This window comes from Humulus lupulus, chromosome 6 (assembly GCF_963169125.1).
Source record: "Humulus lupulus chromosome 6, drHumLupu1.1, whole genome shotgun sequence".
In the NCBI taxonomy this organism is placed as follows: Eukaryota; Viridiplantae; Streptophyta; class Magnoliopsida; order Rosales; family Cannabaceae; genus Humulus; species Humulus lupulus.
This window is the reverse complement of record NC_084798.1, coordinates 216,320,022-216,334,519: the sequence shown is the minus strand read 5'-3', so window position 1 is coordinate 216,334,519 and position 14,498 is coordinate 216,320,022. Positions and strand designations below refer to the sequence as shown.

At 35.0% G+C, this 14,498-nt stretch overlaps 3 protein-coding genes across 5 annotated transcripts; 1 reads left to right on the top strand and 2 right to left on the bottom strand.

Moving 5' to 3' along the window:
- Positions 1-610: 610 nt before the first annotated feature.
- On the top strand, positions 611-3,460 carry LOC133783257 (uncharacterized). Of its 3 annotated transcripts, none has more exons than XM_062222810.1 (6): positions 611-965; positions 1,472-1,730; positions 2,129-2,297; positions 2,671-2,910; positions 2,989-3,114; positions 3,248-3,460. In XM_062222810.1, the coding sequence occupies exons 1-6, from the start codon at positions 905-907 to the stop codon at positions 3,368-3,370; spliced, it is 978 nt and encodes a 325-aa protein (XP_062078794.1). In that variant the 5' UTR covers positions 611-904; the 3' UTR covers positions 3,371-3,460. The 3 variants fall into 3 exon arrangements, with proteins under 3 accessions (XP_062078794.1, XP_062078795.1, XP_062078793.1); XM_062222811.1 differs by having other exon boundaries at positions 1,469-1,730; positions 3,260-3,460; XM_062222809.1 differs by having other exon boundaries at positions 1,469-1,730.
- Positions 3,461-5,226: 1,766 nt separating this feature from the next.
- Positions 5,227-5,991, bottom strand: LOC133786053 (receptor-like protein 33). The gene has a single exon (XM_062225268.1). It carries the CDS (start codon positions 5,989-5,991, stop codon positions 5,227-5,229), a length of 765 nt encoding a protein of 254 aa, XP_062081252.1.
- Positions 5,992-6,060: 69 nt separating this feature from the next.
- Positions 6,061-8,055, bottom strand: LOC133786052 (receptor-like protein 6). The gene has a single exon (XM_062225267.1). The coding sequence runs from the start codon at positions 8,053-8,055 to the stop codon at positions 6,061-6,063; it is 1,995 nt and encodes a 664-aa protein (XP_062081251.1).
- Between the last annotated feature and the right edge of the window lie 6,443 nt (positions 8,056-14,498).

The following is a 14,498-nucleotide window of genomic DNA, read 5'->3' as shown; positions in this document are numbered from 1 at the left end:
CGTGATCGTCCAAGACTCTCATTCTGGTTGGCCATGGACTCCGACTCGATGTCTTGGGATTTTGACAACGACCCATCTTCAGATGCTTCCTCAAGAGCTTCCCTGAGCTTGTTCTCTTGAAGTATTCTGAGAACTGATTGGTTTTTCTTCACTTCACTAGCTGATTCTGACGACCCATCTCTCCTTTTACTGCTCTTTTTGTCCATAAGCAGAGCAGCGCAGTGAGATATGGGCTTCCATAGTGAAAAATGCATCAAAATATATATATATATATAATCAATCTGACTGAAAAACCAGTTTATATAATTTTAATATTTTAAATTCATTTTTAATTATTTTTAAATTTTTAAATAATTTTAAATTAATTTTTAAAAATATTTAAAAAAAAAAAAGAACAATCACGAAGTGACATGTTGGTCCAGTTATCACCAAACAGATAAGAACTAACGGAATAACTGTTTTTCTAAGTTAAGATACTTCCCCCTAAAAAAAAGATTGAGTTTACGCCGGTTACTTATGTCACAAATGTCCCTAATAATAATAAAAACTATCTCTACTACTATTCCTTTTTCAGAACAAAGAAACAAGTCTAAAGCAAAAGAAACAAGTCAGAACAAAGAGGAAAAACAAAGGGAAGATCACACCAGAATTTTATCTAGGTTCACCCCAAGAACAAGGGCCACAGATGCCTCAGATTTGCACTATTCAGAAGAATTTCTTACAGCAACAATGGTGGTTATAAGTCACAGGAATCGACTGGTAACCTCTAAACCCTGCATCAAGTTTTTCTCTCTCTGTTTTTCTTTCTTACAAAATCCCACTCTAACTCTGTTTCTCTCTTTTGTTTCCTTTCACATGAACATCTGATTTTTTACACGAGAACCACACAACTCTAAGAAGAGCAATGGTATATGCTATATATATGCACTCAGAAGGCACACTGGGAAAGGAAAAAATTAACTCTGGTAAGAAGTGAACCCAATTGGTTAAATCTGTTGAGTAGGAAGTTATGAATCTTCTTTGTAACTAATTTTGTGTGCAGCTCATATGGGGATTTAAACAACAAATTCCACCTAAATCTCCGTATGAGCAAGTGCAAAAGATTTCTCCGAGGGTCTTAGCTTCATAGATCTCTTAGGATCATCCTCCCTGGTCAATCCCTAGTAAGTTCATGCAATGCTTGAACTTAGATAGGGTTACAACTTTAGTCCCCATGTCTGCTGGGTTGTCTTCAGTAGGCACTTTTTCTATGCTGATTTCTCCTTGTGTTACTTTATCTCTTGTAAAATGGTATTTATTTTCAACTTGCTTGGTTCTGTCATGGAATGACACTGGATAATCCACAAGTGTATGCTGCTTTGACTATCTGAGTAGACTGTAGGTGTATAATCCCCCGATCACAAAGATTTTGTTCCAAACATGATCTCTGGAGCAACACAAGCTGATGCTGCAATTCTTGTATTTGAAGCAGGCATGGACACTATGAAGGGGCAGACACGAGAGCATGCACAACTAATTAGAAGTTTTGGTGTTGAACAAATTATAGTTGCTGTTTGCAAAATGGATATTATTGGATACTCCAAGGATCGGTTTGAGTTCATTAAACAACAGCTTGGGACGTTTCTCCGCCTTTGTGGGTTTAAAGATCCTTGTGTATTTTGGATTCCACTGAGTGTAATGGAAAATCAAAATTTGGTTGCGGCGCCATCTGATGCACGTTTCTCTTCCTGGTGAGTATGCCTGCTTGGAGTCTCTGAACTTCTTTTATAGGAGCTTTGTCTTCTCTACTTATGATTAAACACTTATGTCTAATCAGACTGAACCAAGTTTCAGGTGGTATACCGATTTGAGTGAAAAATGGTAGAATTTAGAATTAGGGATGCTAACATTCTATCTTTAGTCAAGCATGTTAGCCTCTAGGATGTGTGGTTGCTAAGAACCACTAACCCATATGGGTCATCCAGGGCTTGAGTGCAAGTTCTCATAGGAAAAAGAAAGAAAAAAAAGAGAGGAGAATCTATACCTTAATTTAGTTGATATTTGCTTGCATAAGAAGAGGTTAATATTCTTATGGTCATGAAAGAGCTTTCTGAGAATTCTGTTTTTTGCTCCTGTGTTTAATATGCAGGTATCGAGGACCTAACTTGTTGGATGCAATTGATTCCTTCCAACCACCCTCAAGAGATTTCTCAAAACCTCTGCTCATGCCTATATGTGATGTCATCAAATCTGCTTCACTTGGGCAGGTTTCTGCCTGTGGTAAACTGGAAGCTGGAGCTCTTCGGACCGGCTTTAAGGTAATTGTCAATAAAATCATCAATTAAGTTGGTCATGCTAAGAAGAAAATGTACATTTGGATGACTTTTAACCTTTGACTTCATGGATATAATCCTTCCAAAGGATCTCTTGTACGTCCAATAAATAAATCCATATGTCTTCAAAGGATAACCAAATTGTCAGATGTTTCATACTTGAGAATCTTGTTGTGTATATGCATTTACAGCTGTTTGTTAATCTGTATGATCTCCTATCTTAAATGTGCTTGTTCTGTTATTGTATCTTCCAAGATTCTAGAAATTTAAACATACAGATTACCAGGGAGAGCAGGAGATTTCTGCAATTTTGCTATGTCCATTTGTGCAGCTGAGCCTGATTGATTTTAATCTGTAGGTTCTGGTTATGCCTTCCGGAGAGGTAGGAACTGTGCGATCCTTAGAACGTGATTCTCAGGCTTGCTCGATTGCAAGAGCTGGAGACAATGTTGCAGTCAGTCTTCAAGGCATTGACGGAAGCAATGTGATGGCTGGTGGGGTGCTATGTCACCCTGATTTTCCAATTTTTGTAGCAAAACATTTAGAAGTGAAGGTTCTTATTTTGGATGTTACAACTCCAATATTAGTTGGTTCTCAGGTGTGTATTGTGCTTGTTCATCACTATTCATTTTTCTTTTTCTTTTACTGGAGATTTATTTGTAACTGGAATGAGCAGTTGGAGTTTCACATACACCACCTGAAGGAGGTGGCTAAGATACCGTCGTTGCTCGATCCAAAGACGGGCAAGGTGGCAAAGAAGGCCCCTCGTTGTCTTACTGCGAAACAGAGCGCTGTTGTTGAGGTAACCTCAAATCCAGTTTCTCTTTTTTTTTTTTTTTTTTATTACGGAAGTGGAACTTAGGCTAAGCCTAAGACCACTTCAAATCCAATCTCTTAACAATAAATAACTGACGATTGTTTCTAACCGAATTCAGGTGGTTTTGCAGGGACCAATTTGTGTAGATGAGTTCTCAAGTAGCAGAGCTCTTGGAAGAGTGTTTCTAAGAGCACTAGGACGAACTGTAGCTGTTGGCACTGTAACAAGAATTATTGAGTAGAGTACCATTTTTGATGTGTTTTACTTTGCTTTACTATTTACACAAAATCCGTCTGTATCATGTTCCCTAATCATTTATATTTCTTTTTCACACAGTTTTTTTTTTTTTGGCATCATATAGTTTAAAACGGAAAGACATATTTTGAGGCATATTTAAAGTAAATTAGAACTTTATATTTAGAAGGGGAAGATAAGTGGTTTTTCTTGCAAAAATGTGTTGTTATAGTTTAGTACATAAATCTTGGGGTTTTTATTCACTTATATACAACTTTTTATGATGTATCTAAACTAATAAGACACTTTAACATATTTACACTAATGTTACAAAAGACAGCCAAAACAGGATGACACATTTACTATCTATTATGCAAATAAAGTCAAACATATTAATTAACAAAAATGATAAACATTAAATTATTTTATCACCACATTCAGCCAGCCATTTCTAAATTTCCATTAGAAAGGAATTGGCATGACTAATTTCTACAGATTGCAAAATCTAGCAAGCAATTAGTAAAATATAATGTTAGTGTTTGTTGTGTTCTACCCAGCTACTTGCCAGCACAAAGCTTGTCTTGCAATTATTATTTGATGATTTTCTTAGCTCTCTGAATACCCTTAACATATTTCCCATTAATTTTCAAAAACCTTAATTAGGATCATAATATTTCTGAAACTACTGAAATTCAATAATAAGTAAAATAATTTTATTGTCACACTACACCATTGCAGCAACAACAGAATGTAATTAATAAATTAATAAGATTACTGCTTTGATATTATCAATTATGAGTAAAAAAAATCAGCGTCACTAGTCTAACCATATTCTAAAACAACCTTATCCTCTATACGTTCCATGATCACAAGTAACTGCAATTAGGACACGTTTGGCATGCTGTATAAGGATGTTTGGCATGCTGTATAAGGAGGTTGTATTGCATTAAATAAGTGGAATATTATTTTGTATTGTATTTGGAAATTTTAGGGTTTCATCATAATTAGAAATTTGATTTTTTTTTTTTTTTTGTCCGATTTAGCATTTGGAAGTTTGTTAGATTTTGCAATGGCTAGCACCAAAGATAATCCCCTATAATCCATTAGTGTGAGGTTAGAGGGGAAGAATTATTCGTATTGGAACTATGAGACGAAAAAAAATTGAGAGGAAAAAAGTTGTAGGGTTATGTCTCTGGGATTAAGATTAAAAAATGTTAAAGTAGATTTGAAACTTTGCTAGAAATTGGGAAGTGGATTATTAAAAAATTATCACTTGGATAAACAACTCTATAGAACACTTAGGTACCCTTACACTTATTTCATGTGGGACACTTATTCTAATTTTGAAATATATGACGTCATAAGTGAAATATGCTTCAAATTAAAGATAACACAATATAAATTGGCAATCCTTCATAAACAAACGTGTGATTCATAATTTTATTAAAAAATGGATAGATATGAAAGCTCCAATATTAGGCATGACATGTAAACTACAATTATATATTTGAAAAAGAAAATAAAACATTCAATTTCCTCTTCAAAGACTACATCGGCATAGGGAAACAAGATTTTTTGAACAAGAGAATAAGATGAGGTTCACACGTTAGTCTAAACAAATCAAGAGCTATTGCAGACACAGCATACTTCATCAACTCTGTCCCTTCTCTCTGTATGGTATTAAAACATACCAAGATAAAATAAGAAAGAAAGATGCATTAGGATCAATCAAGTTTAATAAATTAAAATACAAAGTAATTAATTCCAAAAGCAAATATATTACAATTAATCTTAATTTGGTCTATAAACTTACCGAAAGTCAACAATTTCCTTCATCACAAGCTTGCTGGCCGATTTGACAATCTAACTCATCATTCTTAGACGAGTATTTGTTTGACGACGTAGTCTTTGTCTTTGTCTTCCTTCAACTTTTTTGTAAAGCCAATAATCAAACCTTTCACTGTAAAGCACCATGTAGCCCATAGATATCCCGATAATTAGTCCACATCCATATCCTATCATCACAATTTTCCAATCAAAGATTATGTGATCCGTATGTTTCTCGCCATGATCACCATCTTGTTGCATCCCATTGTTGCATGATTTAGATAAGGGAGGCCCACATAATTCCACGTTTCCACTATATGAATCTCCATTGAACGTATTAAATTGGTTTCCACGAGGTATTGGTCCCACCAATTTGTTATGTGAAAGGTTTAAGTATGAAAGTTGTGTCAGAACCATCATTTCACTAGGAATCTCCCCAACCAGCTTATTCAAAGAGAGATCTAACCATTCAAGATTACTTAAGTTTATCAATGAGATAGGAATATAACCCTCTAGTCTATTTTGAGAAAAGTTGAGCCCTTTAAGAGATTTCAGCTGTCCAATCGACTCCGGAATCGCTCCTTCAAAGTTATTTCTTGAAAAATCGATTGTTACAAAAATACTTATGATTTTTTCAAGTATAAGTTCTTGACCTTTCACTACCAAATTCACAGAATCTTGGTAAAAGGTTTCTCCTATGTGTGTCAGGTTTCTAGTGGCATGTCCATCCATCATAGACGTGAAACTCTCAAAATACTTTGTTGGTAATAGACCAATGAATTCATTGTTAGAGAGATCCATGATCTGCAACTTCTGAAAGGGATGTTCAACCTTAGGTGGCCTTATGAAACCATGGAATCTATTGGATTTCTAAACAAGAACTCGAAGCATTGGAAGATCTTCCAACCAATGAGGGAAGGTATCGTTTATCTTGTTATTTCCCACGTCTAAAACTTCTAAGCTTTGGCAACTACGCAGAGAACGCGGCAGGGATCCATCTAGATGATTGTTACTAAGGTGCAAACTCCTCAAATTAGTTAACTTTTCAAACATGTCATGAGGGATTTCTCCCCAAAAATTATTCGTATGCAAATCTAAAACAGAGAGAGAGAACTTATTTCCAAGACATGAAGGAATTTTTCCATGAATACTGTTGTTGGAGACATCAAGGATTTCCAACTCACTCAAATTGCAATATGTAGAGGGTATCTCTCCAGATAGAGCATTGTTTGAGATGAAAAAAATACTCATTGAAGGTGGAACAGTAGGAAGAGGCCCTTCAATCATGTTAGAGCGAAGATCTACAATGACTAGGCTTTTCATGTTTCTTAGAAAATATGGAAATTCACTAATGTTGCATGAAGCCAAACCCAAATAAAAAAGTTGAGGAAATGAATCATTGTTGGAGTATTTATTTGTGGAGACAGTGAAATTGTTAAAAGAAAGGTCAAGTCTCCGAAGATTTTTCAACATTGAAAACTTGCTTAACTCTAAAACACCATCCAAACTATTGTGTGAGAGATTTATGTTTCCTAGGTTTTTCTGTTGAAATATTGAGTTTGGAATCTGGCCATGTAGTTTATTAGAACCCAAATTGAGCCATACAAGAGATTTAGAATGGAATTCTTTAATTGGGCCAATAAGCTTATTATTGTTCAGCCCCAAATACTTTAAATGTGGAAGAGAATATACCCAGGAAGGTATTGATTCACTAAGCAAGTTATCAGATATGATGAGCTGCTCTAAATTCAATTGTAGTGGGCTTTGTGAGGAATTTGCTTTTGGAAATTCAGGAATCTTACCAACAAAATTGTTGCCAGAAAGATACAAAATGGTCAACTGCTGAAGATTGAGAAAAAACAATGGAATATGACCTCCAAAATTGTTGCTATTGATGACTAAGACACTGAGTTCCACTAATTGAGTGAGGTTAGTCAACATTGCACTATTTGATGATCCTTTAAAACTACAATTTGAAAGAAACAAAATCTGCAAAGACTTGGCACTTGAACACATGTAAGGTAAATCAATAGAGATTTTTGTGTCAGAAAGATCTAAGTACCAGAGTGGACTACTCCAATTAAACATAGGTAGAGAACCAGTAAGATTACCACTAAAAGGTGAATATGGATTGATTCCTAATCTCAGCTCCTGAAGATTTGGTAAGCGAAAGACATTTTCTGGGAATTTCCCTCGCAATCCACACTGATAGAGATCAAGAGTCGTCAAGGAAGAAGACACATTCATGAAAGAACTAACTAGTTCAACACCAGACATGTCGATGTTATTCATAGTAAGTTCCATGAGATTGGTGAAGTTTTGAAGCATTTTTTTCAAGACAAATGGCCCCATCAAAAAATGACAATCATCGATATTACCAAAAATGGTGAGATGAGAAAGTTTAGAGAGGTGAGAAATTTCTTCAGGGATATAACCAGAAAAGTTGGCAAAAAAGAGACTAAGCGTTTTCATGTTGGCAAAACTGCCAATTTCAGGAGGAATTGGAGAGCAAGAGAAATCATTGAAGTCAAGGATTAAAGTTTGGAGATGGATAAGTGAGAAAAGGGCGCTGTTGGAGTGAAGAGGGCCTTGAAGACCGCCAGAACTGAGGTCGAGGCCAATTACATGACCTGAAATATGATCACATGACACTCCATCCCATAAACAACAATCTGTGCCATTCTTCCAAGAGACTGTCTTCGGATTGATGATAAAGGAGTTGATGAATTGGAGGAGAGCAGAGCTCTCGGCAGGATGACACAAGAAATTATTAGAAGGTGAAGGAGTAGATGAGTCGATTAAAGATTGAGAAAGAAGGAGTACAAGGGTTAGGAGAAACATCAAACACGATGACCAGTACTCCATCTTTAGATTAGTAGTGGAATGAAAACTCTATGCTTTTGCTTTGGTTTTGTATGTATATATGTGCTCCTCTCATATCATTAACGGTGCAAAAAAGAAGATGAAAAATGGAGGAGCCAAAGTCTTCATATCAATTATTTGATTGAGATGATTCAAGTAAATGACTCATCTTTAGGACTTTTGAGTCATGATATAATTACTCTGAAGAATATAATTTTGTTTGACTAATCCGTGCCACATTAATTGAGATATGTCATTTCTGTGTTCTTGTTCTTAATTATTTCATTATAAGGATAAGTTTGTGTTGTATAATTAAAAATGAAACTATTTAATATATATCTAATGACAAAAATATTCAATATTAAATGGTTCCATGACCAAATATATGTAGAAAGAGTTGTCGAAAGGTAATAAAACATAGTAATTAAGAACAACAAAGCCTTGGTTATGTTAATCCTACTAGTGAACCATACATGCATGACCACTCAATCATCTGTTTCTGATAATTTCAAAGCTGTGGCTGGGGTCTCACTTCCAGAACCAAACATGTCCTGAGATTATTATTTGATTAATTTCTTAAATAATCAAATAATAATTTTTTGTAAAAGAAACTTTTCTTAGTAAAATCATGAGCTGTGATATGTGATATAATTAATTAAAACACTCAAAGACTAATTCAAACAATTAATCAGCAGTATCTTCATTATCCAATAATCAATCCTTAGTAAGTTCACAGCTGAGTTTTTTTTTTTTTAACATTAGCAAGGCCAAAGCTGACATTATTAAATGTCTGGATATATGTAGAGTCCAAGAACTTTACTTAGCTAAGATAGATAGTAGTATGATAGTATTTATAGCATTATCTTTGTTACTATGGATTTTTGGTTCAGACCGGGAATTATTTGGACACTCATAGTAGTACTTATAGATTTTCTAAGTTTAATCTATAGTTTAAGAATATTAAGTTAACCTAAGGTTTGATTAATGTGACTGATATTAAGGATTATATATTTTATACTATAAGGTTTAGATATCAACCAATAGGATTTTAAGCACATGTTATGAATGGTGATTAAGGATTAAAGATTTTTGAGGATTAAATATAATAAGGAGTAAAGTTTGAATGTTATAGGGTCAGTCAGCAGCTTTGAGTACGTTGAGGGCTTAGTCAAGGCTGTTTACTCCATTCAAACTTAGCTAAAAATGTGTAATTTTGTGTTTAAATATTCAGCGTGTGCCGATATATCGCAGCTATAGGGGGCGATATATCGCAGCACGTAGATACGGAAAACACGAGACGATGCACGGTCGCCTCGGGCATACTGGCCCAGGCGATATATCGCCTACAGGGGGCGATATACCGCCTCCTTCAGCATGGATTCAAACTCTTTTGAATTCATTTCCTTTCAGCCATTCAAACTCCTTCAACAGTCCAGCATCTTTTGAACGAGTCTTCAGCCTCTGCTGAACGATTATTCAAATGATTTTCACCTAAAAAGCCATTATTTTTATTCAAGTAAAATCAAGATATTTTCATTCCCAAACTCTATAAATAGGACCTAGTACCCAGCCATTATTCACCATTTGCTCTAAGTTCAGAGGCTGCTAGTGTTAAGTGAGTGTGAGAGTGTAAACACTTGGTTTGGGGAAAAACTATAAGCTTAAACATCATAAGCTTATCAAACACTTTGGGAAGTGAGTGCTATAGTATTTCGGTGGATGATAGATTGATCTTGCAATCTTTGAGGTAAACCCAAAACTCTAGTTCCTTTCTGTATTTTATGTTATTTCCTTTCTCAAAACCTTCTACTCAGTCCCCTAACCTTATTCTTATTTTGGTTAGGGAATCCAAGCTTTTAAGCATATAAGTCGGTAAGTATGTTTTCTATGGTTTAGTCTTTCCATCTCTTTCATTTCATCTCCTTTCTTTAGACTTACTCTTTCTTATGGTTTTAGGAGTGTTCCAACAGTTCCAACTCAGTCCATAATCTCGGTAACTTTGGTAAGGAAAATAGGCTAGAATATATATGTTTATGTTTATGTTATCTTTTGTGTTATGATATGATATGGGTATGTTATGAATATGTTGTGCATGTGTATGTTGTAGGCTTGGGCATATGCCCTATTTGACTAACAAGACCCCAAAAAGATTATGGGCATAAGCCTATTTAGCTGGTAGGACCCCACTAATCTCATGGGCATAAGCTTGTTTAGTCTATGGGACCCCAAGTAATAATGACCATTATAATAAGTGAATTATGTGTTATGATATGTCTTTACGTTATTATGAAATTATGTTCATGTTTATGACTATGTGTTAGATTTTTCCTTGCTGGGCATTAGGCTCATTCCTTTCTGTTTATGTGCAGGAAATAAGCTTTAGAGGCGGAAAGATTCGTGACGCTTAGAGGATGTGTATTGATGGTGAATGGAGTCAAGGGGCCGAGCGTTATTCGATTCGAGGATGTAGTCTTATTTATGTTTTTATGGTTTTTAAATGTATTTTTCCGCATTTTCTATGTAACCCTTTTTACTTTAAGTATTTTTTTTTGTTTTAAAGACAATGGGTACCCATATCCTACTTATTTTATGAAAGTAACCTTTGTTTCCATAAGTTTTCAATAAAATTATGGTATTTCCGCAAAAATGTAAGTTTTATGTATAGATTCGTTAATGGTCCAAGTAGTCTAGATTAGTGGGTCGTTACAATATATATTCAAATTTATCTTATTTTCAGTCCAACTTTAAAGGACTTAATTAACAAGGTTGATGAGATTTTCTTATGCAGCTTTGTCCTCTTCCTTGATGATATGGATAGATAATACGATCTTATATCGATCTGATAAATAATTCCAACCTATATACGTATAGGAGTGTTACTATTTGACATATTAAAGTGCTCAGTTCTACATAAGGTAGCACCCTATGTTAGTTAGTGATACCTCATAATACTAATTAAATTCAAATGTGTAAGACCTGATATTGGATTACACCAATAAAGATATATCATTTCCTTGTAATGTTGGACACCAATAATACCCTTAGCATTTCTCATATATATATATATATATGTATGTATATATATACTTGGGGTCAATTGCAATTTGCGTGTATATTAGCTTCTACTTGGCTAATAATAAATGAAAAAAAAAGTTGAAAAATAGAGTCAAAGTCCTTCAAGTAAAACAAACTAAGTACAACTGTTTGATTGGAAATATGCCTTGATCATATTAATTATATGATTCATCTTAGCTTATTTTTGGTTGGAAGGTAATTCTTCCATAATACGAATATGGACCAAATACAACACTATTTGGTGAAGAAGTAATGAAGCCGACCCCACAAAGACATTAATTTTGTTTGGACTACTTTTGAGTCATTTTATATAGAGAAATTTGTGAAAATGATTTTTTTTAAGTGATTTTGTACTCTTCATTATTTTTGATAATTTTTTTTTGCAAAATGACATATTTTTAAAAATTTTGGTCGACTGTTTGAATTTTCGACTAGTTGGTCTAAATTATAAGATATCATAATGCAAAGAATTATTAAAACTAGACTAGAATACAAAACGACTTTAAAAAATAGGCAATTTTGCAAAAAGACCCTTTTATATATTTTAATCTTCTAAATTATATTGACTAATATCATGATTATTACTTATAGATATGTACATGTGGTTCTAAGATTATAAAGAATAAATAACGAAGAGATTTCTTCTATCTAAATAAGTTCATTTTCTAATCATAGCGCATGTTAAGCTAATTGAATTATGATTACTTGAAAATGAATAAGTAAATAAAAACTATCACTAGCAAATATTGTGGCTTATATGAAAGTTAATATAATAATGTTGTTGTCCAATAATTTAAAGAGAAATTTGTGAAAATAACCTATTTTTTTTTTAAATAAAGGAAGATTCTTTAACTGCCTGATTTTGGCGTAATATTACTTCACGTCAATTATATATATATATACTAGATACAGGCAACGTGCAATACGCATGTTTGTTTAGTTTTATTTATAAAATTTATTAATTACTTTTATTAAATTTATATTAATGTCATAAGGAGACCTGATAGAACTGGAGATTAAAGATTTCGACATGATATTAGAAATGGACTGGCTAGCAAGGTATGGCGTAACCATCGATAGTAGACGTAAGCAAGTGATGTTCGAGACTCCTGACAGTCAGAAACGATGCTATATGGGAAAAGTTTTAGGACTACATACGCCGCTTATTTCATCATTCAAAGCTCAAAGGATGATAGAAAAAGGATGTCACGCATTCTTACGCATGTGGTAAAGGGAACACCACTAAAGGTCGGAGATGTGCATATTGTAAGGGAATTTCAAAAGGTATTTCCTGACGACTTGCCAGGATTGCCGCCGACGCGGGAAATTGACTTTACAATTGAATTAGTACTGGGCACCAAGCATACCTCCAAGGCAGCATACCAGATGGCTCCTACCGAACACAAGGAGTTAAAGATGTAGTTAGAAGAACTCTTAGACTTGGGTTTCATTAGAACGAGCCATTCACTATGGGGAGCACCAATACTATTTGTGAAAAAGAAGGATGGAAGCATGCCGATGTGTATAGATTACCGCGAGCTGAATAACGTGACAATTAAGAATAAGTACCCACTACCCTGGATTGACAACTTGTTTGATCAACTCTGAGGAGCGACTGTGTTTTCAAAGATTGATCTACAGTCCGGGTATCATCAGCTCAAGGTACGGGAAGAGGATATTCCCAAGATGACTTTTAGAACTCGTTATGGGCATTACGAGTTCTTGGTTATGTCTTTCGGTCTTACCAACGCTCCAGCCACGTTTATGGACTTGATGAATAGGGTCTTCAAAGTCTACTTAGATAAATTCGTCATAGTGTTCATCGACGACATCTTAGTATACTCCAAGGATGAAGAAGAGCACGAGGAACATTTGAGATTGATTTTGTCACGACTAAAGGAGCATCAACTCTACGCCAAGTTCAAGAAATGCGAGTTTTGGCTTTCACAAGTGGTGTTCCTCGGGCACATTATATCCAAGGACGGAGTTGCAGTAGACCCATCAAAGGCAGAGGCTGTGAAGGATTGGTCAAGACCAAAGAACGCATCCGAAGTAAGGAGTTTTCTGGGATTACCAAGTTATTATAGGAGGTTCGTAGAAGACTTTTCTAAGATATCCACTCCACTCACCAACCTGACCCGGAAACAGCAAAGATTCAACTGGAATGATAGATGTGAAGAAAGCTTCCAGTTGCTTAAGGATAAGCTTTGCTCAGCACCAGTACTTTGTGTACTGACACCCAACAATAAGTTCGTAGTCTACTGCAATGCGTCGAAGCAAGGGTTGGGTTGCGTGCTGATGTAGAATGACAAGGTGATAGCCTATGCCTCAAGACAGCTGAAGGAGTACGAACAATGCTATCCAACGCATGATATGGAGTTGGCAGTGGTGGTCTTTGCGTTGAAAATCTGGCACCATTATCTTTATGGAGAACGATGCAAAATTTATACGGACCACAAAAGTTTAAAGTACTTCTTCACTCAGAAGGAGCTCAACATGAGGCAGCGCAGGTGGTTAGAGCTAGTGAAGGATTATGACCGTGAAATCCTATACCACCCGGGAAAGGCAAACATAGTTGCCGATGCGCTAAGTAGGAAGAGTTATGGAAGTTTAGCAGCACTAGCAGATAGCCACAACGTGTTCCACATCTCAATGCTATGCAAGTATGTGTCAGACCCATTTCACGTCCTCAAGTACGATACGATAGCACTCCAGAAAGACTTAAGTTACGAGGAACGACCGGTTAGCATCCTAGATAGGGGATGAAGCAGTTACGGTCCAAGAGTATTCCTATAGTCAAAGTCCTATGGAGTAATAGTTCTGAACGAGAGGCAACGTGGGAGTTGGAGGAGGACATGCAAGACCGGTATCCAGAATTATTTGGTAAGTAAATTTCGAGGACGAAATTCTTTTTAGTAGGGGAGAATTGTAGAGTCCAAGAACTTTACTTAGCTAGTTAGATAGTAGTAGAAATAGTAATAGTTATAGCATTTTTATGAGTATGGATTTTGGTTCAGACCGGGACTTAGTTGGACACTCGTAGTAACACTTGTAGATTTTATAAGTTTAACCTATAGTTTAAGAATATTAATTATAACATAAGGTTTGATTAATATTGCTGGTTATTAATATGACAATTATTATAACCTAAGGTTTAGATAGAGTCAATAAGAATATAACACTTGTCATGAGCATGGTTATTCCTAAGGTTTAGATAGAGCCAATAGGATTATGACATTTATCATATGCATGATTATTAATGAATTATTATTTTAATGATAAAATAAGGGAAATATAAGACTTAGTTTTCACCAGAATCTATTAGGAGCATGACATTTGTTACAATTTTATTTATTTGTGGATTAGGTTGT

Coding starts and splice junctions, on each gene's coding strand:
- LOC133783257 (XM_062222809.1), top strand. CDS start 905: ATGGTATATGCTATATATATGCACTCAGAAGGCACACTGGGAAAGGAA. Junction 2,911..2,988: donor CAATATTAGTTGGTTCTCAG/GTGTGTATTGTG, acceptor TGGAATGAGCAG/TTGGAGTTTCACATACACCA. Junction 3,115..3,247: donor AACAGAGCGCTGTTGTTGAG/GTAACCTCAAAT, acceptor AACCGAATTCAG/GTGGTTTTGCAGGGACCAAT.
- LOC133786053 (XM_062225268.1), bottom strand. CDS start 5,991: ATGGATCTCTCTAACAATGAATTCATTGGTCTATTACCAACAAAGTAT.
- LOC133786052 (XM_062225267.1), bottom strand. CDS start 8,055: ATGGAGTACTGGTCATCGTGTTTGATGTTTCTCCTAACCCTTGTACTC.